The following is a 24,044-nucleotide window of genomic DNA, read 5'->3' on the forward strand; positions in this document are numbered from 1 at the left end:
CTAGATGTTTTAGGTAGCAGTGCTGTTGCTAGATTGCACCATATTTCTCTCAATGTAAGCAACTTGACATTTTTCATTTGTTGATGCTGTGTTAATTAGGTGCTGATCAAATTTAGTCCACTTTTGAAGATTTACTTATTTGTTTTATTGTCTGTAAAAGTGTTTTCACCTGCATGCATGTCTGTGTGCCTGGTATCTTCAGGCCAGAAGAAGGAATTGGATCTTCTAGAACTAGAGTTACAGGTAATGTGAGCCACTATGTGGGTGCTGGGGATGGAAATTTTGAAGGTAGGGAGAAGTGATCAGTTGTATAATTGTCCTTAATAAGTATCATTTAATCTGTCAATTTTTGCTTCTCTTCTAAATTTATTGTATCATATTGAGGATTGTTCACCAGGAGGTGGTGCATGTCTCTAATCCCAGCACTCAGGAGGCAGAAAGTAGTCTAATGTCTGTGAGTTCGAGGCCAGCCTGGTCTACAGAGCTAGTTCCAGGACAGCCAGAGCTGTTGTTACACAGAGAAACCGTCTCAAAAAAAAATCCAAAAAAAAAAAAAAAAAAAGGGGGAAAAAAAAGAAAGAGGATGGATTGTTCTTAGTTTATATTTTGTGTAAAGAAGGCTTTTATTGCGTGAATAGATTTAAATGAATCAAAAATTAAGAGTAATTCAACTAAACAACATTGTTTCTGCTTTTATAATATATCCCTAAGTTAGGCTCATAGTATTAAACTTGTTGAGAATTCTCTAATCATCTCTAATGTTTGGATATAAGCAAATGTCTTTCTAAAGAAATTGTATAGTAATAGGAAAAATGTGTGGTTATATATTTAGAAAATTTTCCCTTCTTCTTAGGTTTATTTCCAAAGTTGAAGAAGTCTTGAATGACTGGAAACTGATTGGAAACTCTCTGGGAAAGCCACTTGAAAAGGTCAGATCGGTTTGCTTGTGTCTCTAGTTTGGGATTTACTTTGAGATCCTATTTTTTTTTTTTTTTTTTTTTTTGGTTTTTCGAGACAGGGTTTCTCTGTGTAGCTTTGCGCCTTTCCTGGAACTCACTTGGTAGTCCAGGCTGGCCTCGAACTCACAGAGATCCTCCTGGCTCTGCCTCCCGAGTGCTGGGATTAAAGGCGTGTGCCACCACCGCCCGGCGAGATCCTATTTTTATGCCCTTCATTACACATGGTGCAATTGAATTAAATGTTTAAATTTTAAGTTATATATAGTCTTTATGAACATCAAATGTCATCTAAAATAATTTGGATAGGAATTTGTAGCAAATGATATATGTAAGACATTTGTAAAGTTATTTACTTATTGATTGATTTGGTTTTTTTGAGACAAGGTCTCACTGTGTAGCTCTGGTTGTCCTAGAACTCACTATGTAGACCAGGGTAACTTTGAACTCAGAGATCTGCCTGCCTCTGCCTCCCCAGTACCAGAATTGTCACTAGGGCTTGCTTGTGAAACATTTTTTAAATCATAAAGTTTTACATATTATGAATGTCTTTGTGTGGTTTCATTAATTTCTTCTGAGTTTACTTTTCTCAAAATCTAAGTTTTCTTTTAACCAGTAAATTTTTTTTCAAAGTTTTGTCTTGGTTTGGTTTTTCGAGACAGGGTTTCTCTGTGTAGTTTTGGTGCCTGTCTTGGCTCTCACTCTGTAGACCAGACAGGCCTCGAACTCACAGAGATCCACCTGGCTCTGCCTCCTAAGAGCTGGGATTAAAGGCGTGCGCTACCACCGCCTGGCTTTTTCAAAGTTTTTAATTGATCAGAGGAAATTGGACTTACCAAGAGTTCATTAAGAGAAAAAACATCTTAGTATAACAACTCTTGATGTAATTACCAGCTTCTGTTACCTTGCTCAGTTTGTATTGATACTGTACTAATAACCACACTCTAGATGTTTCCTCAAGAGAATATTCTGAGAACAGACTTCTTGATTTACTGAAGGGATATAATTTGATCTTAAGCTTATCTAGATGTAGATGCTTAGGAAATCTTTAAAAAAAATTATATTTGTTTGTAGGCATTGGTTCTTTCTTTCTTTTTTTTTTACCTTTTTAGAGCTTTGTTAGGAGAAAGGAGAGAGAGAGACAGAGACAGAGAGACAGAGAGACCGTGCGGAGGGGAAATACAGAGAGAATACGGAGAGCTTTTTTTTTTTTTTTTTTTTTTTAACCTCTTTCCTTCTTCTAAGTGGGTCCTGGGGTTCAAAGTAGGTCATTGGGCTTGGCAGCAAGTGTTTTTACATGTTGAGTCATCTTGTTGTCCCTGAATTCTTTTAAAGTAAAATTGATCATCTTTTTTATTATTATCCTGAAAAGACCTCGAAATCTCAATATTTGCTAGGGATTTCAACTTCATGGTAGTGATAACAGAATTTAGGCAGTAAGATCTTTTTTCCCCTATGAATATGAGCAAAAAAGCAACTGTGTTGCATGAAATCTAAATGAGCTTATAATAAGAACCTGGAGCCAGATATTGGGGTAAATGCTGAAAGATCAGAGAGAGAAAGGAACGAGCCACTAGAGAAACTTCTCATCACTCTCAAATCCTCGATTTGTCAATGTCTCCACGAATTCTCAGACTGAATGCCTCTGAGTCCTCAGGCGAAAGGCCTAGTTCCTGTCTCCTCATGCTTTATATGCCTTTCTCTGCCCAGCCATATCACTTCCTTCCTAGTGCTGGGATTAAAGGTGTGTGTGTGCTTCCAAATACTGGGAGCAAAGGCATGAGATCTCAAGTGCTGGGATTCAAGGTGTGTGCCACCACTGCCTGGCTCTGTTTCTCTCCTAGACTGAATCATCAATACCATGTAGTTCAGGGTGGCTTTGAACTCACGGAGATCCAGATGGATCTCTGCCTCCTGAGTGCTAGGATTTAAGGTGTGTGCCACCACTGCCTGGCTTCTATGTTTAATCTAGTGGCTGGCTCTGTCCTCTGATCCTCAGGCAAGCTTTATTTGATATACAATATATCACCACACAATTACATATAGAAATCACAGTATTTAAAGATATGTTGGAATATACAGAATAAATTGGTGTTCTATGTTAAAACACTTTCATTTAAATTTTTGAATAAGAAAAACATGAAGTTCTCAAACGTAGCTCTTTCTGCTGCCCTTGAAACATACACAGACATATGTATATGTTTATGAAGTTTGTATAGACTCCAACAAGGTCAAAGACACAATGAGCTGGATGATCTGGAAGGCAAAAAGATTTGTATTTTAAAAACAAGAGCTATTTCAGGTACTTGTAAGATCTGATACTGCATTCTTGAATCCTTTGATTTATATGTATTTACTGAGTACTTGGTATATATCGGTGACAGTGAAAGATAGTAAGATCCTTCTCGTGAGAGAAAGAAGTCATGAGGAAATAAGATTAAGATACTAGATGTTGGGATTTAAGTTAGTAGTATGTTTATAGTAGGTTCATACTTCAGACATAGTTGAGGCTGAAGAGATGTTAGCTCGGACCCTTTTCTCTATCTTAGTGCATCAACAGGTAGAGAAAGAAGCTGATTTTAAGAGAAGCTGCAATTGGTAGGATTAAAGAAAGTATAGATGAAAGGGATTATTTGGTATAGAAAGTTTAGACTGGACAGTGGTGGTGCATGCCTTTAATCCCACCACTTGGAGGCAGAGGCAGGTGGAGCTCTATGAGTTCCAGGCCAGCCTGGTCAACAATATGAGTTCCAGAACAGCCAAAGCTACACAGAGAAACTGTCTCAGGGGGAAAAAAAAGTTTAGATAATGCCTAAGTTTTCATACATGTAAAGGACAGTGATTACCAGTTCTCATCTGAGAAGGAATAAAATAAATTTCTGTTTTAAAATTTTAATTCCAGGGCTGGACAGTGGTGGCACACACCTTTAATCCCAGTAGATCTCTTTAAGTTCGAGGCCAGCCTGCTCTACAGAGTGAGTTCCAGGACAGCCAAGGCTGTTACACGGAGAAACCCTGTCTTGAAAACCCCAAAAGAGGGGGCTGGAGAGATGGCTCAGCAGTTAAGAACACTGGCTGCTCTTCCAGAGGACCAGGGTTCAATTCCCAGCACCCACATGGCAGCTCACAACTGTCTGTAACTCCAGTTTCAGGAGCTCTGATACCTTTACACCAATGCTTATAAAATAAAGTTAAATAAATTAAAATAATTTTAATTATAGGGGTTGAAGAGATGGCTCCACTAGGCACTGGAATTTGAGTCTCACATTCATGATGGGCTCCTCATAGCTCTGTCTCCAGCTTTAGGGGATATGTATGACATCTTTTTTTGTATTCTGTGGGCACGCTCACTCACATGTGCATGTACTCATGCCATATATATATATATATACACACATAATTAAAAATCTTAAACATGTAATTATAGACAATTTCAAAAGTAAAATTTATAAGATAGTGTAATGAACTCCCATGTGCCCATCACCTATTTTCAGCAAAATTAATCTTTTTCCATTTCTTGTTCAGTCATAACCTTGTCTACTTCCTTGACTGCTTACTAAATTTTTAAAATAGGCTCCTTTGCCCGGAGGCAGGTTTTGTTTGCTAGGTAGCTCAGGCTATCCCCCAACTCTTGTTTGATTATCCTCAGCTTGAAAGCGGAGACTGAAGGATTGCTTGTGTTCGCCAAATTCCAGGTCAGCCTGGACACCATATTTAAAAAAAAAAATGTATACCAAATATAGGCTACGTAACGAGATCTTGTATTTAAAAAATGTAAAATAAATAAAAACAAGAAACTATACACATTAATAACTTGCAAAATGTGGAATAGTGCTATATTTCTATTTTTCTGGAAAGCATCATTAGAAAGTTATATTGACATAGAAGACTACAGTAAGTAATGCAATAAATAACTTATAATTGTTTCTCATTTATTTGGTGCTGGGGATTGAGTCCATGGACATGCTAAGTACATGCTCTACCAATAAGCTCTACAGTCAGATGCTTCCTTTTAAGTTGTAATATGGAATCATCAGTGACCTTTTTAAAAGAGTATAACCAGGTCCTAGTCCAAAAAGTCAAGAACCACTGCCCAAAACAAAAAGATAATAACATGCAGATCTCATTGGATACACTTCCTCTCATAGGTGAACTCCTCTCCAGTTTGTGATTACATTTAACTACTCTACAGAGCCTTAAGCTAGTCTTTGGAGGGCTGGAGAGAATGGAGAGATGGCTTAGTCAGTGGTTAAGAGCACTCACTGCTTTTCCAGAGGGCCTGGGTGTGGTTCCTCTAGAACCCACATCAGGCAGCTTACAACCTTCTGTAACTCCAGCTCCGGGGAATCCAACACTCTCTACTTGGCCTCCTCAGGCATACTCTGCGCACACACACATACATACACACACACACACACACACACACACACACACACACACACACACACACAGAGTAAAATTTAAAAACTTCTGGGTAGATTCACTTTTATCCAAAGGAGGGTTTTGTAACTGAGCTACTTGAGTGTTATAGAACCTGAAGTGCTGAGATGTGGATTTAAGAGGGGTTTGCAATTATTGAGCATACACTATGGTACTATACACTATTACTGGGTCTATGTCTGTTGGCTTAGTTAATCCTTAAATAAACTTCATTGATGATGTATTACCCTAGTCAGTGTAGTAATTTGCTTGATTATTTTGCTAGCAGTTGATGAAGTAGGGTTAAAGCTAGGTTAAATGCATCATCTTTCAAATGCATATTGTTTTTCTGTTTACTTGGTGAGGTTTTGCTACGATGAAATTTAAGTAAATGTAACATTACCTAGAAGAATTGAGGTAGATTTCTAAGGGAGCCTTTTGAATTTTAGTGTTTTGGGCTTTATAAAACAGATGGACCTATAATCCTACTTGAAGTTGGGGGAAAATTAAAGAAATGGTCTTTGAAATTCTTTTTTGGTTTTTCAAGACAGGGTTTCTCTGTGTAGCTTTGGAGCCTGTCCTGGAGCTCACTCTGTAGACCAGGCTGGCCTCGAACTCACAGAAATCTGCCTGCCTCTGCCTCCCAAGAGTGCTGGGATTAAAGGTGTGCGCCACCCCCCCCCCACCCCCCCCCGCCTTTGAAATTCTTTTAGTTTTGGAATTTTATGATTCTATGTAGCTGGCAAAAATTGCAAGTACTTTTTATCAAATTTAGATATGTCATAATCTGGTAATAGATCAACTCTTACCCCTTTGAAAAATTAATGAAGAAGAATCATTAACTTTAGAATATTAATAGAAAAATTAATGGCCCCCACAGCATTGAAGTGAGTTTGGATTTTTCACACTCACTCGGCAGATTGGAGCGACACTGACTTCTGTACTTAGAAGTTCCTGTGGTAAATGTGCAATGACTTTAACTGTAGTTTTTCTCTAGCTTTCTGTAAGTCAAATTTGGGACAGATACAAACCATAAATATCCGGGATTCCCTTAAGAACTTAGATGAAGATCATTCACTGAGAATTCAGTGTCTCTAAAATGAAGTGAAAAATAAAAGCAGTGTTGAGCTGCTCATAATTTTTTTCAGCGGGGGCGACGGGGGGAATAGGACTATTTAAAATAAGATCTTTTTATTTTATGTTTTTTTATTTTCATTTGTGTAAAGAGTAGCCGTAGTGTTGACTGTGTCTTTGGTTGGTATTTTGTTTCCTTCTATCAGATTTGAACTTCGGAGAAGATTTTTGTTATATTTGGTAATGGTTTATTTTTATTTTTGTTGTGTAAATGGCAAGAGTGATACCTATGGGCTGTAAAGTCACACTGATTGTCAGGGTTCTGGTACTGCTGCTCATCTGTTAATGACACTGCATTCTCAGTCAGCATTAGCTGTTAGTACTGCCGCTCTATTACATGTGTTCAGAGGCTAGAAAATGATACACAAGTAAAGAAGACTACACAGTAGGACATACGCATAAAGACAACTTAACACATTTTTGACAATAAAAAATGATTCATTATTCCTTGGAGCACCTAGCTGTTAAACACCTAGCTCCTAACAGGAGTATTATATAATGAACCCATGAAATGCTTAAGTTTAATTAAGATAGATGAGAGGTCTCTGGACATTTTCAGATGTTTCTCAATATTGTAGATTTTTTAAAGACCGCTTACCAATTATAGTGTAAATAAATAAGTGATAAGTAAATTTTTCAGCATGAATGCTGTCAATATGAATTTTGAAACTTAATCTTGTCTGAGACATATGCCACAAAAACCAGTAAAACCATGCAAACATTTTTTTTTCCTTTTTGAGAATTTAATTACAACATTTCTTCCTTCGCTTTCTTCTCTCCAAACCCTCGCATATACACCTCCCTGCTCTCCTTCAAATTCATGGCCTCTTTTTTTCCCACTAATTGTTTTTATGTGCGTGCGTGCGTGCGTGCGTGTGTGTGTGTGTGTGTGTGTGTACACATACATACATATTTCTAAATATAACCTGTTCAGTCTCCATAATGCTACCTGTCTGCATGTTTTCAAAGCTAGCTGTTTGTCACTGGGAAAGGCCACTTCTCCTGTTTCCTGCTTTCCTCAGTTGCCTAAAGTTCTTTGTGTATGGTTGAGGCCTCGTGGGCTTTTCCCTGTCCAGTGTGTGTGTGTGTACACATACATACATATTTCTAAATATAACCTGTTCAGTCTCCATAATGCTACCTGTCTGCATGTTTTCAGAGCTAGCTGTTTGTCACTGGGAAAGGCCACTTCTCCTGTTTCCTGCTTTCCTCAGTTGCCTAAAGTTCTTTGTGTATGGTTGAGGCCTCGTGGGCTTTTCCCTGTCCAGTGTAGCATGTTCATTGGTGTCGTCCTTGTTGAGCCCACATTTGGGCAGTCATGTTGGTGAGATTATTTTGGATGTCGCTTCTGATATCATTAGGAAACACAATCTTAAAGCAAACTCCTCGATCCCCTGGCTCTTAACCTTTCTGCCTTCTCTTCTGCAATCTTCCCTGAACCGTAAATGTGAGAGTGTTTTGTAGATGTATCCACTAGGACTGGGCTCCACAGCTCTGCATTTCGACTGATTGTAATGTTCTTCGTCATTTCAAAGAGATATTTCCTTGATGAGGGGTGAAGACTACACTCACCTGTGGGTATAAGGACAAATGTTAATAGATTATTGTTAGGGATTATGCTGTTTAGTAAATTAGTGACTGTAGGTTCTCCTCCACTAACCACAACTTCTCTAACACTTGAGTACTCAGCTTGGTTTCCAGTACCAGATATGGTTTCCCTCTTGTTGAGGGGGTCTTAAGTCCAGTTAGAGAACAGTTGTTACTGCCAAGGCCTGTGTGCTACTACTGCACCTGTAGGGTTATTGTGCTTTGCTGCATTGTATCCTGCATTCCCCTTTACCCTCCTTAAAAGATCTTTCTTAATTCTTAAGAAATGTCTTAGACCAAACTCTTTACTCACTTACTTTTGGCAATGTTTTATGTAATGAAATTACTCTACAACTTATTGTAAGCAACATAAATATTATATATTAGCTATTCATAAACATGCAATTTGTATGTGGGTTTGATTACAGAAACTAATATTCCTTAAATAATGAAAAATTAATATTTTTATTAAGTGATGTCTTGGCTTATGTTTTCCTTCTTGGCTTGATATAGTTTACATTTTGTTATAATAAATGCAATAGAAGTATTTTTTATAAAAATAACTTAAAACCATAATAATTTTGTGAGGATTTTAACAATTACATTTGTTTTGTTTTCAAGACAGGGTTTTTCTGTGTAGTCCTGGCTGTCCTGGAACTCATTTTGTAGACTAGGCTCACCTCGAACTCACAGAGATCCATCTGCTTCTGCCTCCAAAGTTCTGGAATTAAAGTCGTGTGCCACCACTGCCTGGTGGCGATCACATTTTTATTGCTACGAGTTTTGGGTTTTTTTTTGTGTGTGTGTTTTGAGGCAGTGTTTGACTCTGTAGTCCAGGCTGTCTTAACACTAAATAACCTAGGCTGGTCTTGAACATATCTTAACTTTTGTTGTTGGTTTATTTTTAGTCTTGCATGCAGAAGATGTGAATTTTTTTTAAGATTGTTTTGTGTGTGTGAGTGCCTGCATGTATGTCCATGTACCATATATCTGCCTGGAGCTTCTGAGGCCAAATGAGGTTGGGTCCTCTGAAACTAGAGTTAGAGGCAGTTGTGTGAGCCATTATGTGGGTGTTGGGAACTGAACCCAGGTCTTGTGCCACAGCAGCAAGTGCTCTTAACAGCTGAGCCATCTCTCTCTGGCCCTGATGTAGATGTGGACCACTAACACATTCCTTGTCTGGTATATTCTCAGTAAATGTTGATTGTCTCCCCAGAATACATGATTAATCCCTTGCTTCATTATGTGTTGCATAAAGCACACAGTTTAAACAGGTTATATTTAGTTGGCTAATTTTTTTTAAAATAAACAAATATGAGATTTTTCTGTTTATTCATGATTTCAAACATGGCATAAATTATTTGAAAGTTAGGGTTTTTGTAAGTCACTTGGTATTTAATACTCTGGAGTATTTTTTTAAAATCACATTTATTTACTTATTTATTTGTTTGTGTGTGTGTGCTTGTGTGTGCTTGTATGTGCGCATGTGCTCCTGTGTGCTCATGCTGTGGTATGCAGGTGGAGGTTAGAGGACAACTTGGTCAATTCTCTCTTTCCATTTGGCTCCAAGACTCTTCTTTTTAAATAGCCACTGTGATTTTTTTTTTTTTTTTTGCCTTTATTATGTAGAGGACAACTGTAGATTGCGACTTTCTGATTAGTGAGTAGAAGGGGGGAATCACTGCATAGTAAACACTGTAATGACTTGAATAAGTTGTTTTTTCCCATTCTGCTGTTAAATGCAGGGTATATTTACTTCTGGCACATGGGAAGAAAGAGCAGATGAAATTTCCTTTGCTGACTTCAAGTTTTCAGTCACTCATCACTATCTTGTCCAAGAGTCCACTGATAAAGAAGGAAAGGATGAAGAGTCAGAGGGTATGTCAGTTCTCATAACTCAGTAATATCCACAGGAAATGGTTTTTACCGCATCTGAAGTAGATTACGAGCTAGTACTGCATCTGAAGTAGAGGAAGAACTACTGTGAATTTCAGTCGCTAATCAAACACAGTAGTTCCCCTTTCGTCTTAGGGGATTCATCCCAAGATACTTGAAACCATTTATAGTACCAAACCTTCTATATAGTATGTTCTACAAATACACAAATCTGTGACAAAGTGTAATTTATAAATTATCATATAAGAGATTGCCAAAGTAAATAGTAAAATAGAACAATTATAGTGATATGTTATAAATAAAAGTTATTTAAAATGAATTGTTTTTTAAATTTACCATTAAATGTCATTGGACCATATTTGGTTGGAAACTCAAGCAAAACAAAACCATAGATAAGATGGAAGAACTTTACCCGTCATAGTCTTTCTGAAATAAATTCAGCACAATGTTTGTTACTTATTTTTTGGTCAAAGCAGGTTATCATTTGTAAGTATGGGCCTGAAATGTCTGCTTTTCCTAGGTAGGCATCACATGATACCTTTTCTGTTAAATATATTCCTACCGACAAAGCTCTATAACTTCTGATTTAGATTTAGAGAGGGGTAACATTGACCAGATAGACACATACGGAGCAAAATAAAACAAGCAGAAGATAAGTATCTGTTCTGAGAGATAGAAGAGGAAGGAAATGTGTGTATTTTGTTGGATAATAATCCAAGGGTAGCAGAGTCCAGTGTTATATTGATGAATGAAGGAAACTGTTCAAAATAAGTTTTGTTGATTTTAAGAAAGACCTTATATTAGAGATAGGCTGCTATAGTAAGGGTGCTTCAGAACAGTGTTTCTGAGATGGCAGATGAAGAGGGTTGGTGTAAGAGAAGATAATGAATTGAAGGTAGTTAAGGCATTGTTGCTTATGCTGGTGTACTGTGAAGTTTCCTTTTTATTTGGTTGTGATCAAAACTGAAACAAATGGAAAGAGTTAGAAGTAAAACATTAGTTAACACATTTTAAAGCTACATTACCAACAGTCAGAAGATTGAGAGCTGACTTTCATTGTTTTGGAGTTCTTCATTATTTTTTGGTTATTCAGGATTTCAAAATGTTGATGCTTTTCCATTTATTTTAGAATATTAGTAAAAAATATACATTTGCTAAGAAATTATGGATGCATTTTATAAGCAAATATTATTTAATGTTTTAAACTTATTATGTATTTATGAATATATATATAATGATAATTTGTATCAGTGCCTGATTATGGAATAAAATGTAAGTGCTAAAGATACATGGGTTAGAAATGAGAAACTGAGTAGAGAAAGGTTTTATAAAAAATTTTAAAGATGTCTAGGGGCAGTGGTGGTACATGCCTTTAATCCCACGGGAGGCAGAGACAGGTGGATCTCTGAGTTTGAGGGCAGCCTGGGCTACAAGAGTTCCAGGACAGCCGAAGCTACACAGAGAAACCTTGTCTCAAAAAAACAAAAGAGAAAGGGGGGGGAGGGGAGGGTCTTGGGTAATAGAAAGGCTACCTTTAAGAGCTGATAAGGATTTTATAGGAATCTAAATCTTTAGCAATTGCAAGTCTGCAGTCCAGTAAGACAAACTTTCATCAAAGCATGTATAAAATGGCTTTAAAATTTAAAGTTTAAATGGACATACTTTTTATTATCAAATGTTTCTATAGATGCTATTCCACAGTCAATGCAAGATTTGCTGTGTATGAATAATGACTTTCCTCCAAGAGCACATTGCCTGGTAAGATGGTACGTATCTTTTTTATTTAGAGGTTTTCGTGTGTGTGTGTGTGTGTGTGTGTGTGTGTGTGTGTGTGTGTGTGTGTGTTGTTGTTGTTGTTGCTTTGAGACAGGGTCTCTCTACATAGCCCTGATTGTCCTCAAACTCTATGCAGACCAGGCTGGCCTGAAACTCACAGAGATTCCCCTGCTTCTGCCTCCCAAGTGGTGGGATTAAAGGTGTGTGTCACTATGACCAGGTAGTGTGTGTTTTAAGGTGACCCCAAGGCTAACTGTAGGTTCAGTGATGAACTAGAGGGCTGAAATGACCAGCGTCTGGCTGCACTTCGAGCTGTTAATCATAGCAGCAGGTGCAAAGCACAGTCAGCAGAGGAAGAAGAGAGGAGTTAAAACCCTGCAGACATCAAGCTCGGAAGAGCGTTTTCTGATAAGGTCCTATGGGTTGTACTCAGTTCCCTCAGCAACAAATGATGACGACATATGAAACATTGTCTCTCAGGAAGGCTTTTTAGGGGCTAACTCGTTAAAGCTTTAAAGGACTTGGTCAGTAGGCATCCTCTGTCTGCATAATGTATACCAAAATTCAGACTCCTCAAAGGACAACAGGTGTAGAACATAAACCATATTATTTGCACAAGGAATTTAGACACACTAAGTCTTTATCAACCTGGGAATGATGAGAACCCTCTCTAAATCCAGATTCCCAGATGTTAACCGAGAGCCAACTTGATAGGCATCTCTCAGTGCTGCTGTCTCAGGCTTGCTCTGAGCTCTTTTGCACACTGCACTTCATAACCCAGAGCAATACCTAATTTCAGTTCTAATGAACAGCAGAGAACACTTAAATACAGAAGATTTAGTGTGCATTATGTAAATTTAAGTAAAATGTTGACTTTAAAAAGTTACATGATAAAATCAAAACCTATATGTCTAAGTATCTGTAAATGTGATACCTTAGTGCAAGAGGTATCTCACATTTGAAGGATTTCTTTGATCTTTGTCAGCTACTCATTCATAAAGTCTCTGACCTTTATATTGAAGGGATACAGTAAAGAGTACTATCTAGGGAACGTAACTCAACAAGTAGAGTGCTTGCTTACCATGTGTGAGACTCTCAGTTTGATCCATAGGACCTCATAAACCAGATGTAGCAGTACATGCCTGTAATCCTAGTGTTGGTGGGGTGGAAGCAGGAGAGACCCTGTTATAAAATGTTTGCCATATCGCTGGTAGTTACTTGGAGATTTTTCTCTTTCATCTTCCCTAAAAATTAGAAAAACAACAGCCAAGCATCTGAAAGTTAAACATATTAAATGTTACTGTATTTTCTTTCCTTTAAAAAACATTGTTTTAAAATACTTAGATGAGCCAGACAGAGTCATACCAAAGTATATTCCCTATATCAGTGCCTTAGTTAGGGTTTCTATTGCTGTGAAGAGACACCATGACCGCGGCAACTCTTATAAAGGAAAACATTTAATTGGAATGCATTACATTTTCAGAGTTTAGTCCATTATCATCATGGTGCATTGTGGTGGCATGCAGGCAGACTTGGTGCTGGAGAAGTAGCTGTGAGTCCTACATCTGTTGACTTGCAGGCAACCGGAAGTGAACTGAGACAGTGGGTGTGGCTTGAGCATATATGAGACCTCAAAGCCCGCCTCTACAATGATATACTTCCTTCAACAAGGCCACACCCATTCTAACAAAGCCACACCTCCTAATAGTGGCACTCCCTTTAGTGGCCGTTTTCTATCAGACCACCACAATCAGTAAGCTAGCTATGGCTTTAGTAAGGAGAAAGGCAGTGGCCCCACTGTGTGACAAGTGTACTACAGATTTGATGGAGGGTCTATCCCTCTAATGCACGTAGATCAAGTCAGGAAAATGTTTCTTAGAAGAACTGATAATGCACCCTAATCCTCAAGGACACATGAGAGTAAGACAGGCTGTTTTGGTTAGAATATGAAATGCCCCCCCCCCCCCCCCCCCCCGTAGCCATTAGTCAACTGGCATTCCTTCCATAAGCTTTGGTAAACCAGTATTTATTTCCCATCTGTATGAATTTTAATCCTTTTAGTAACTCATAAAAGTGGAGTATTTATCCTTTTGTGACTTACTGGCGTATTGTGTTTTCAAGGTTCATTTATGTGCTTTCAGTCTGTTTTAAGGGCTACTATTCCATTGTATGATGTAGTCCATTGTATTTTGTGTTGGCTCAAGGTGTTTATGGACATTCAGGTTGTTTCTTTGTTTGGATGGCTTGAACAGGAATGCCTGTTTTTGTTCTTTTTGATCTGTACCCAGAATTGGGATTGCTAGGATGAGTGGTAGTTCATTTTTAATTGAAAACATTTTATTGTCATTCTTGAGCTGGGCTTTTACTGTGTAGTCCTGGCTGGCCTAGAACTTGCTGTATAGACCAGAAGAAGACTTCTATACTGTTCTTCACAGCAGCTTCACTGCATTCTATTCCCACCGTTAAAACCAGAATTCAGCTTTTCTTCATCCTTTTTACTTGGTAATAGCATCCTAATGATTGTGAAGTACTGTCTCATGATGACTCTCTGACTCTCTGATTTATGTGCGTCCTGATAACTACTGATATTCATCATCATTTCATGTGATTTTTTTTTAAAACCATTTGTGTAACCTTTTGGGAGATGGTAGCTGTCCAGATCCTTTGTTCATTTTTAAATACAGTTGGCTAGCTGGCCAGGGTGTGTGCGCCTTTCATTCTGGCACTACGAGGCAGATCTTTGTGAGTTCTAGGCCAGCCAGTGATACACAGTAAGACTCTGTCAAAAGAAAATAGAAAAACTTAGTTGTTTACTTTTTGTTGTTGGTAGTTTTTGCACACGTTCTTTCTCTCTCTTTAATGCCTCCACTAGTGTTTGTTGACTTGGTGAGAGAATGGTTCTGAGTCTCAAGTAGAGCTTGTGAGGAAATTTAAACCAGTGAGTTATTTTGACAGCTTTACAGATCATGATGATAGGAAAAAAGATGCTAAAAATTCAGAGAAGGGTATATGTTTAATGCAGGTTATCAGTTGATATTTAAGCTAACTCCTTAAGAAAATATTTGGATATTTAATGATGGTGCATACACAGGGGTGTGTGTGTGTGTGTATGTGTGTGTGTGTGTGTGTGTGTGTGTGGCGTTTCACACAGAAAACAATGTATGGGAATAGAAGACATTGCAGATATACTCAAGCATTGCCCTTTACTCAAGCAGACAACAGTTTATTAAAACAAAGGGTTATTTGGCAGCAGATATCAGTGTCAGAAAGGCAATGGTGGTTCTTGTTATTCAGGAACTTAACTTCCATGAATGTACTGTACAGATGAATTTCTAGAATTCACCCTTTAAGTTATTTCAACACCAGCAACATGGGAGCAGAAATGGTCAGTAGAGATTGGTCCATGAAAGTCAGGAACAGACGAAACATTTCTAGAAGAACAACCAAGAAACCCAAGGATAATTCATTCACATCCTGGGTTCTTTTAGTTGCCTGCTGCTGCCGCCTCCACATGATGAATCTTGATTTCATGGGTCAGAGGGTGAAGGTGAGCTGAGGAGTGAGATAAATTTTGCTCATGAAACCTACAAACTATCAGAGTCATAGCAGCATCTAAATAGTGAACAGAGTGTGAATTAGACTTTAAGGAGAGTTTTTATATACTGCACTCCAAGGGATTTCTTGAGAAAGTTTGATAAATCAGCATGTATAACTACACACGCAGAGACTAACATAAAATGGGCAAGTAAGTATGAGAAATTTCTCTTATAAATTATCTTCTTTATTTAAAAATTAACTAAAAATTATTAAATACTCTTTGTTTTTGTTTTCTTGGTATTTCGAGACAAGGTTTCTCTGTGTAACAGCTCTGGCTGTCCTGGAACTCACAGAGATCTGCCTGCCTCTGCCCCCGTGCACTGGGATTAAAGGTGTGCGCCACCACCCAGCTGAAATATTCTTAATACATTTAAGAGTACTGAGGAAATGAGTTGTTGTTAGGTAGAAACAGTCACCAACTTGGCCTTAAATAATTACTATTTTTTAAAAGTTAGGCAGCAGGGGCTGGAGCAGTAGCTTAGCTATTAGGAGGAACTGGGTTTGGTTCCCAGCACCCACAGGCAGCTCACAACTATCCACAACTCCAGTTCCAGGGGATCCAACACCCTCTTCTGGCCTGTGTTGGCACCAGGCCTGCATGTGGTACATAGATACACATGCAGGCAAATCACTCATACACACAGAGAGACACACAAGCAGCAAATTTGTGGCTTAAATGACTTGGCAACTAAATGAGAAAATGTCATTGTTGTGGTTAGAATCACAAAAGGAAGCCATAATCTAATAATTTTATAACCTTTGTCTAATATGTGTTCTTGAATAAAGGCATACAAGAAATCTTTTTTTTTTTTTTTTTTTTTTTTTTTTTCCGAGACAGGGTTTCTCTGTGTAGTTTTGGTGCCTGTCCTGGATCTCACTCTGTAGAACAAGCTGGCCTCCAACTCACAGAGATCCGCCTGGCTCTGCCTCCCGAGTGCTGGAATTAAAGGTGTGCGCCGCCGCTGCCACCACCACCTGGCAAGAAATTTTTTAAGATACTTTGTAACCGTGTCTGTCTCATTTTAAACAGTACATATATATCAGGACTGGCAATTATTTTCCTACCATTTATGTCGTCTATCTAACTTATTTTCTACATTGCTGTACATTATACCATCAGTTATTTTAGGTGTGATTTCACTTATTCTTTCCTATTATAAACTGAAGTTTTATTGTGTGTGTGTGGTATGTTTTGTGTGTGTGTGTGTGTGTGTGTGTGTGTGTGTGTGTGTGTGTGTGTGACATTTGCCGTGGCATACTTGTGGATGTCATAGGAAAGCTTTGTGGAGTTAGTGTTTTCCTTTACTTTTATGTGGGTTCTGGGATTGGACTTAGGTTCCAGGCTTGTGTGACAAGAGTCTTTTTGCTGGCCTTGTAAAGTGAATTTTTTAGACAAAAAATGTTACTTAGCAGTTACTATAATTTCAACAAGTGACTTCACTTATAATGAATAGAGGGGCTGAAGAAGATGCAACAGCTTCTTAAAGAAAACTCAGGGCCTGAGTTAGCTCAGTGGTAGAGTAGTTACCTAGCAAGCATGAGACCCTGTTTTTGACCCTGAACCTCCAAGGAGAAAAATGAAAAAGAAATTCATGTGGGAACCATGGCAAGAGGACTCAGCAGGTAAAAACGCTTGAGGCATAAGCCTGACAACCAGGTTCAATCCCTGGAACCCGATCAAAGAGATCTGACTTCTAGAAGTTACACAGAAAAACCCTTCATGTGTGCATTGTGGCATAGTCATGACCACACACACACCACACTGATTTGGTTTTTTTAAAGATTCAAATGTATATGCATCCGGTTGCCATGTGGGGTAGGAAGAGGGGAAAATGAAAATTCTGGTAGTACAAATTTGGCTTAAATTTTCCGTGGGGAAACTGCTCATATTTTCCAAATTATGGGTGTCCTTACTGGGTGATTCTCTCTTGAAGGTATGGCCTGCGCGAGTTTGTGGTGATTGCTCCTGCTGCACACAGTGATGCGGTTCTCAGTGAGTCCAAGTGCAACCTCCTCCTTAGTTCCATTTCTATTGCTCTGGGAAACACTGGCTGGTAGGTACACTTGAAAATAAGTTAAAATAATTTTAGTGATATAATTTAGGAAGGTAAATGTTTATTAAATGTTACTTTTTTCCTATAATAAAGAATTTAGTGCCTACCCTTGCATATTATTATGCTAGAATTTGGTATGAGAGGATGAGATTAAAGCTGTGCATGGTGGAGCAACGCTTTAATTCCGACACTCCAGAGGCTTGGGCAAGAGGATCATAAATTCAAGGCCAGCCTGGACTGCATAGTGAAACCTTGTCTCAAGAAAAATAACAAACCAAAACCCCCAAAAGGAATATAATTAATTAGTAAAATATTCTTGGGTCATTTCTAAAAAAATACAATATTCTTTGTATATTTCAAATGAAGGAAGAATTTGCTGCAAAATCTAATTTTAAAATTTATATAATATTAGATATTATTTTGGGATTGACTTTTTTTATGTGTGGTTTTTTTTTTTGAGACAGGGTTTCTCTGTGTGACAGCTCTGGCTGTCCAGGAACTTGCTTTGTAGACCAGCCTGGCCTCTAACTTAGAGAGATCTGCCTGCTTCTGCCTCCTGAGTGCTGGAATTAAAGATGTGCACCACACCACTGCCTGATTTGGGATTAATTTGTCAAAGAATTATTTTTATGTTGTATTTTTTTGCTTGTTTGTTTTTCGAGACAGGGTTTCTTTGTGTAGCATTCGTGCCTATCCTGGAACTCACTCTGTAGCCCAGGCTGGCCTCGAACTCACAGAGATCCGCCTGCCTCTGCCTCCCGAGTGCTGGGATTAAAGGTGTGTGCCACCACCGCCTGTCGTTTTTTATGTATTTTTATGGCACCCCCTCGCTTCTCTTTTTTTTTCTTTGAGACAGAGTCTCACTGTGTAGGCCTGTCTGATCTGGAACACTGACCAGGCCAGCCTTGAACTCACAGAGATCTGCCTTGCCTCTTCCTCCCTTCAGTACTTGGATTAGAATGTATGTACTGTACCACCATGCTCAGCACTTCCCTATTCTTAGGTGTAAGTAGTAAAGAACATGATGTTAGCTCTATCCATATTCTGCTGTTTTTAGTTGTATTTCCTTTGCATATCAGATAGACCAAGAAACTAAACGTAAATTTACTAACAGAAAAATTAATGTAGTAGAGTAACCTAAGTGCCCTAAGAAATAATTTGGACCTCTAATTTTTTTAAGTATTTGGTAGTGTAAGCCTAGCTTTCAATGGTGGAACCATCTTTCTAGCCCCTTCCTCTCTTAAAGAAAACCTGGCAAAGCTGGAGTATTTACCAATGTAGCAATATTAACTTGAGAATGCATTTTATAGCCTGTTCTTCGTTATTTACTGTATTTGTGTTCAATAAATACTGTAGATGTCGTATTACATCAACCATTGTTCCTAGGGGGAAATGCATAGGTTCTTGTGAGCTTTTGGTCATATTCTTATCAGCTGTATACTTTATGATCTTGTTTCATGTATGTTTCTGTTTAAAGATCCCATTTTATGCTCTTATATACGAATATGTATTGTTGATTCACTAAGATTGAGCTCACAGCCAGCTCATGAAAGTGTGTAATCCATGTTTGAATGAAGCATATCTTATGCATGTAATCTGTCTGTAAGACACATTACACCCTTCTGGCACTTAGAAAGATTGCCTTCAGCTCCACCTAGATCATGAAAGGACACTTAAAGTCTGAGAGTTGAAACAGGAAGGCATATCATTACCTAGTTTGAGTTCATCTGGAAACATACTTTAGATACATGATTCTTGCTGCTCTGCATTTCTGCAAGTAACTCAGTACTTACTAGTATTGATTTGGGGGTTACAGATAAAATTTTAGTGAATGGGCTGATTTCCAGAAGCAGAAATCTGTGAATAGTGAGAATCAGCACCACCTACCATTAAATGATAAAGTAAAAAGTATTTCACCACAAAGTTGGTTTAAGACAGTTTCCTTGCTCAAATGCTAGTGAGAATAAGAAGAGGAGGAACTCAGTGTATCTTTGTTATAAATGAGAAACTGTGACTTAGAAGTTTTCTTTATTGAGTATTTTTAAATATTTGCAACTAAAGTAACAGGAACAGTTTTGAGGTTTAGGATTATTTACTGTTTAATGAGCTTGATTTCTGTTCTTTTTTATCCATGTCCTATAGCCAAGTACCATTGTTTGTACAAATACATCACAAATGGAGAAGGATGTACATGGGAGAATGTCAAGGTCCTGGTGTTCGAACTGACTTTGAAATGGTTCATCTTCGAAAAGTACCAAGTCAGTACACTCACCTGTCAGGCCTGCTGGACATCTTCAAATCAAAGATTGTGAGTTGCTATTGGTATTTCAGTCTTATTTGGGATCCAGATAAAAGTAGCAGTTTGGTAATTTGAGCATATAGAATATCTTATACCTTCTTATATCAATAATGTAATGAATTATAAGAAAACTGATAGATTATGTGTTACTGTGTACATTTAACGAAAATAATAAAGGACCTGCCCTTTTTTTTTTTGTATGGTCGGTTAACATTCACTGATTCTGTTCTTCTATAGGAATAGTTTTGATGGTCCATCAGTTTAGTAAGCTTCAGGTAGCTGCTTGTGTGAGACATTGCCTTTGAGCATCTTGAGTCTGAGTTTGTAGGATGCTGAATAGCCCTTTTCTGTTTTTTCAAAATACTTTTTTTCCCCCCCGAGTCTTCATCCTCTTAATCTTTAGGTTTAATATCTGTGCTGTGGCTGAAAGCTGCAGGGCTAATTAGGTATACCGAATATATCCATGGTATTCTATAAAGACATTGGCCAGCAAGATGACTCAGCTGGTGAAGGTGCTTGCTGCCAGGCATGAGCCCCAGGACTCACATGGTAGAAGAAGAAAGCCGAATCCACTAAGTTGTCCTCTGGCCTTTGCCAGTGCATAATGGCGCATGTGTGCACTTCCTCTCCAATGGAAGGAATGCGTATGAGTGTTTTGCCTATGTGTATGTCTGTGTACCATGTGTGTACCTGGTGCCTAAAACCAGAGTGGGCATTGGAGTTACAGATGGTTGTGAGCCACCATGTAGGTTCTGGGAACTAAACATGAGTCTTGTATAAGAGAAACAGAAAGTGCTCTTAACTGCTGAGCTATCTCCCCAACAGCAAAAGCAAATTTATTTTATTTTTTTTAGTAAATAGCAAAACACTGTCACGAGATGGCAGTCTTGCATAACCTGCTCTTGGGCTTAATGTAGGCTCAACAGGAAGAGAAGTCAGGGTCATTGAATTTTTATTATTGCTAGAGAACTTAAGGATAGTTCTAGGCCTTCTTTTGCTAACTCATTTATTTAATATAAGCTTTCGTGTGAGTTATCATGGTTAAATATTGAAACCTGATTTTGACTTCCATTTTAGTTAAAGAGAAAGATATCATTTTCCTGAAATGTACTGATGAACTTTAAAAAGAATACTACTCTCTATAACATTCAGTGTCTGAAATGGATAGTAAAAAATTGTATTTTAGGGGCTAGAGAGATGGTTCAGCAGTTAAGGGCATTGTCTGCTTTTCTAAAGGACCCAGATTTTACTCCGAACACACACACACACACACACACACACACACACACACACACACACACACACACACACACAGAGCTTAAAGCCATCTGTTACTGCAGTTCCAGAGAATCTGAGCCCTCTTCTGGTCTCTAAGTACTTTATGCACATGGCTCATAGTTAGGCATGCAGACAATACACACACACACACACACACACACACACACACACACACACACACACACACAATTTTGTTTTATAACCAAGTTGAAGATCATTTTGCTTAATGGGACTTAGTATTTTTCCTTTCTGGTAGTAGTGTAAGCACTTTATTTTAAAGTAATTGTTCCCTGGAATTGTTTTTAGACCTTTGTGTTTGTTTCTTTGGTTTTTGACATGGGGTCTCACTGTATTGCCTGGGCTGGCCTGGAATTCCCTGGGACTATAAGAACACAGTGGCTTAATTTTTTTTAACCTATATAGCTTTTTAATCAGATGAAAACATTTGTGGAAAAAGTATGCAGAAATTACAGAACTCTTGCTCTACAGATATACAGCCAAATAATAGTGACTCTTCACAGAGCTGACTTTTCCAGTTTTTAGAACAAGGTCTGACACTTGCCACTGCTGTCCCTTTCTGTAGTCTCTTCCTTTTTGTTTTCTTTCCATAAAAAGTTTATTAGCGTAAAAAGAGTTACTTTTCATTGTGGGTGTGTTTTTAAATTGCCTTTCCTGCTTCTCCCCTTCCTCGTGCTCCTCTACCTCCAACAGCCCCCTTTCCACTTTAGTGTCATAGAAGACACGCTGCCCTCCCCCGTCTCAACAGCTCTTGTTCCCTGAGCAGTTCCCTATCTAGTGTCATAGGCTACACCTACTCCTGCAACCCCTTACTTATATGCATACAAACATTCAAAGATCTGACTTACAATCTGTCCACCCCCTTTTCCATGATGCTCTCTGAGCCTTAGATGTAGGGGTTGCATAGATGTGTCAGTTGGGATTGCAGTCTTTTCCCTTTTTTCTTTTTTTTCTTTTTGAGACAGGGTTTCTCTGTACAATAGCTCTGCCTGTCCTGGAACTCACTCTGTAGACCAGACTGGCTCAAACTCAGACATCTTCCTGCTGCTGCCTCCTGAGTGCTGGGTTTAAAGGCTTGTGCCACCATTGCCTGGCCTAAAAATCTGTATATTAATTTATTTACTTGCTGTGTAGACCATTAGACCTTGATCTCGCAGAGATCTGTCTGCCTCTACTTCTTGAGTGCTATGATTAAAGGTGTACACCATGCTCAAAGTTACACACTACTAGTTCAGTCTTAGTTTTCCTTCTCGTGGTTCACCTCTACAGCTGTTGTCTGACACTGTAAATTTAAATTCTGGTTTCTTTTTTTTTTTTTTTTTTGGTTTTTCGAGACAGGGTTTCTCTGTGTAGCTTTGCGCCTTTCCTGGAACTCACTTGGTAGTCCAGGCTGGTCTCGAACTCACAGAGATCCGCCTGGCTCTGCCTCCCGAGTGCTGGGATTAAAGGCGTGCGCCACCACCGCCCGGCTAGTTAAATTCTGGTTTCTTAAGGGGAGTGTTCCATAACTTTGAAATGTTGGTGCTGAAGTTTTTAGAACACAGGCTAAAACATTTACATGCTGTTGTCTTGCATGTGTTTCTAGGGCTGCCCTTTGACTCCATTGCCTCCAGTTAGCATTGCTATTCGATTCACGTATGTGCTTCAGGATTGGCAGCAGTACTTTTGGCCTCAGCAGCCACCAGGTGAGAACATTTGGAACTCTGTTTAACCTATTGAATATAAATTGAAAAGAACATGTATTAAGAAATTAAAATTATCTAATGGTGCTTCAGTCTAGAAATACCTGTACTCACTGTAAATGTTAATGCTGATATTTTTGTCTGTGTAATTTTTTTCTCCTAAAGAAAAGTTCTCATGTCTTTTAGAGACTGTTATTTTATATTTGACAATCTGTCTGTGAAATATAAAGCATCCCCTGTGATGCAACACTGTGTGCATGCATTACCATATACTGAGTAATTAAAATACCTTTTTTAGAGTATTAAGAGAAACCACCCCCATAAGCTGAAAACAGTAATGTAGAAACCTTAGGCCCCTTGAGGATCAAATGATCCTTTCACAGGGTTCACCTAAGACCATAAGAAAACACAGATATTTACATTATGATTCATAACAGTAGCAAATTTACAGTTATGAAATAGAAATGAAAATAATGTAGTTGGGGGGTCATCATAACATGAGGAACTATATTAAAGGGTCACAGCATTAGGAAGGCTGAGAACCACTGCCATGAGTATTGGGGGGGGGGGAAGAAAAATAAGTTTGTATATAGTCTTATGGAAGAAGATTGTAGAATATTTAATATGGACTTAGTAAAATGTCATCAGAAATACTTTCTTGGCTGTTCATTGATTAATTAATTCATTAGTTATTAGCCTGTAGTATCCCAGGCCATACCAAGGACTCAGATATGAACAAAGCATCACCTAAATTCTAGAAAAACTCAACCAGAAGGGCATAGAACCTAATCGTAGGGTTTTTTTTTTCCTGCTTAATTTGTTGGATATAATTAATTGTTCATAGCATTCCTTTTAAAAATATTTAATGTTATGTATATATGTGTAGGCATGCATGTGCCATAGTGTGTGACCAAAATCAGCTCCAAATTCCTTCTTCCAGCTGCAGGGCACCCTGCATGGGATTTTCTGGGTCTGGGCCCTAAAGGGGGCTCTCTTGGAAACCCACTCTACAGTCCTTACTGCTGAGAGTGCAGGACCCCTAGTCCTCTCCATGCCTTGTCCCCCAGACAGCCCTTTTTCATCTTGTCTCCTTATTGAGACAGGGTCTCTCACTGAACTTGGAGCTCATGGTTTTGGCTAGACGGGCGGCTGGCCAGCAAGCCCTCGGGATCTGCCGGACTTCCCCCTCCAGTTGGTTACAAGTGTCCACCACCATTGTGCCCAGCTTTACGTCTGTATTGCTCAAACTCAAGTCCTTATGTAGGCACAGCCAGCACTTTGTTTATTGAGCTGTCAGCCCAGCCCCACTCCATTTTTAAAGACAGGGTCTCCTGTAGGCCAGATCTGT

At 38.5% G+C, this 24,044-nt stretch overlaps 1 protein-coding gene across 2 annotated transcripts in view; it reads left to right on the plus strand.

The window, feature by feature from the left end:
* Rab3gap1 (RAB3 GTPase activating protein catalytic subunit 1) overlaps nt 1-24,044 on the plus strand; it is a 63,516-nt gene that overhangs the window by 6,398 nt on the left and 33,074 nt on the right. For both annotated transcript variants that reach the window (XM_052736808.1, XM_052736809.1), the window contains exons 3-8: nt 854-929; nt 9,842-9,974; nt 11,680-11,758; nt 17,300-17,419; nt 19,562-19,727; nt 22,600-22,699. In XM_052736808.1, coding sequence (XP_052592768.1) covers nt 854-929; nt 9,842-9,974; nt 11,680-11,758; nt 17,300-17,419; nt 19,562-19,727; nt 22,600-22,699 — 674 coding nt within the window. The remainder of the gene's footprint in view (nt 1-853; nt 930-9,841; nt 9,975-11,679; nt 11,759-17,299; nt 17,420-19,561; nt 19,728-22,599; nt 22,700-24,044) is intronic.

This window comes from Peromyscus californicus, unplaced genomic scaffold (assembly GCF_007827085.1).
Source record: "Peromyscus californicus insignis strain IS unplaced genomic scaffold, ASM782708v3 Scaffold_14__1_contigs__length_90479793_seg_2, whole genome shotgun sequence".
NCBI classification, from domain to species: domain Eukaryota; kingdom Metazoa; phylum Chordata; class Mammalia; order Rodentia; family Cricetidae; genus Peromyscus; species Peromyscus californicus.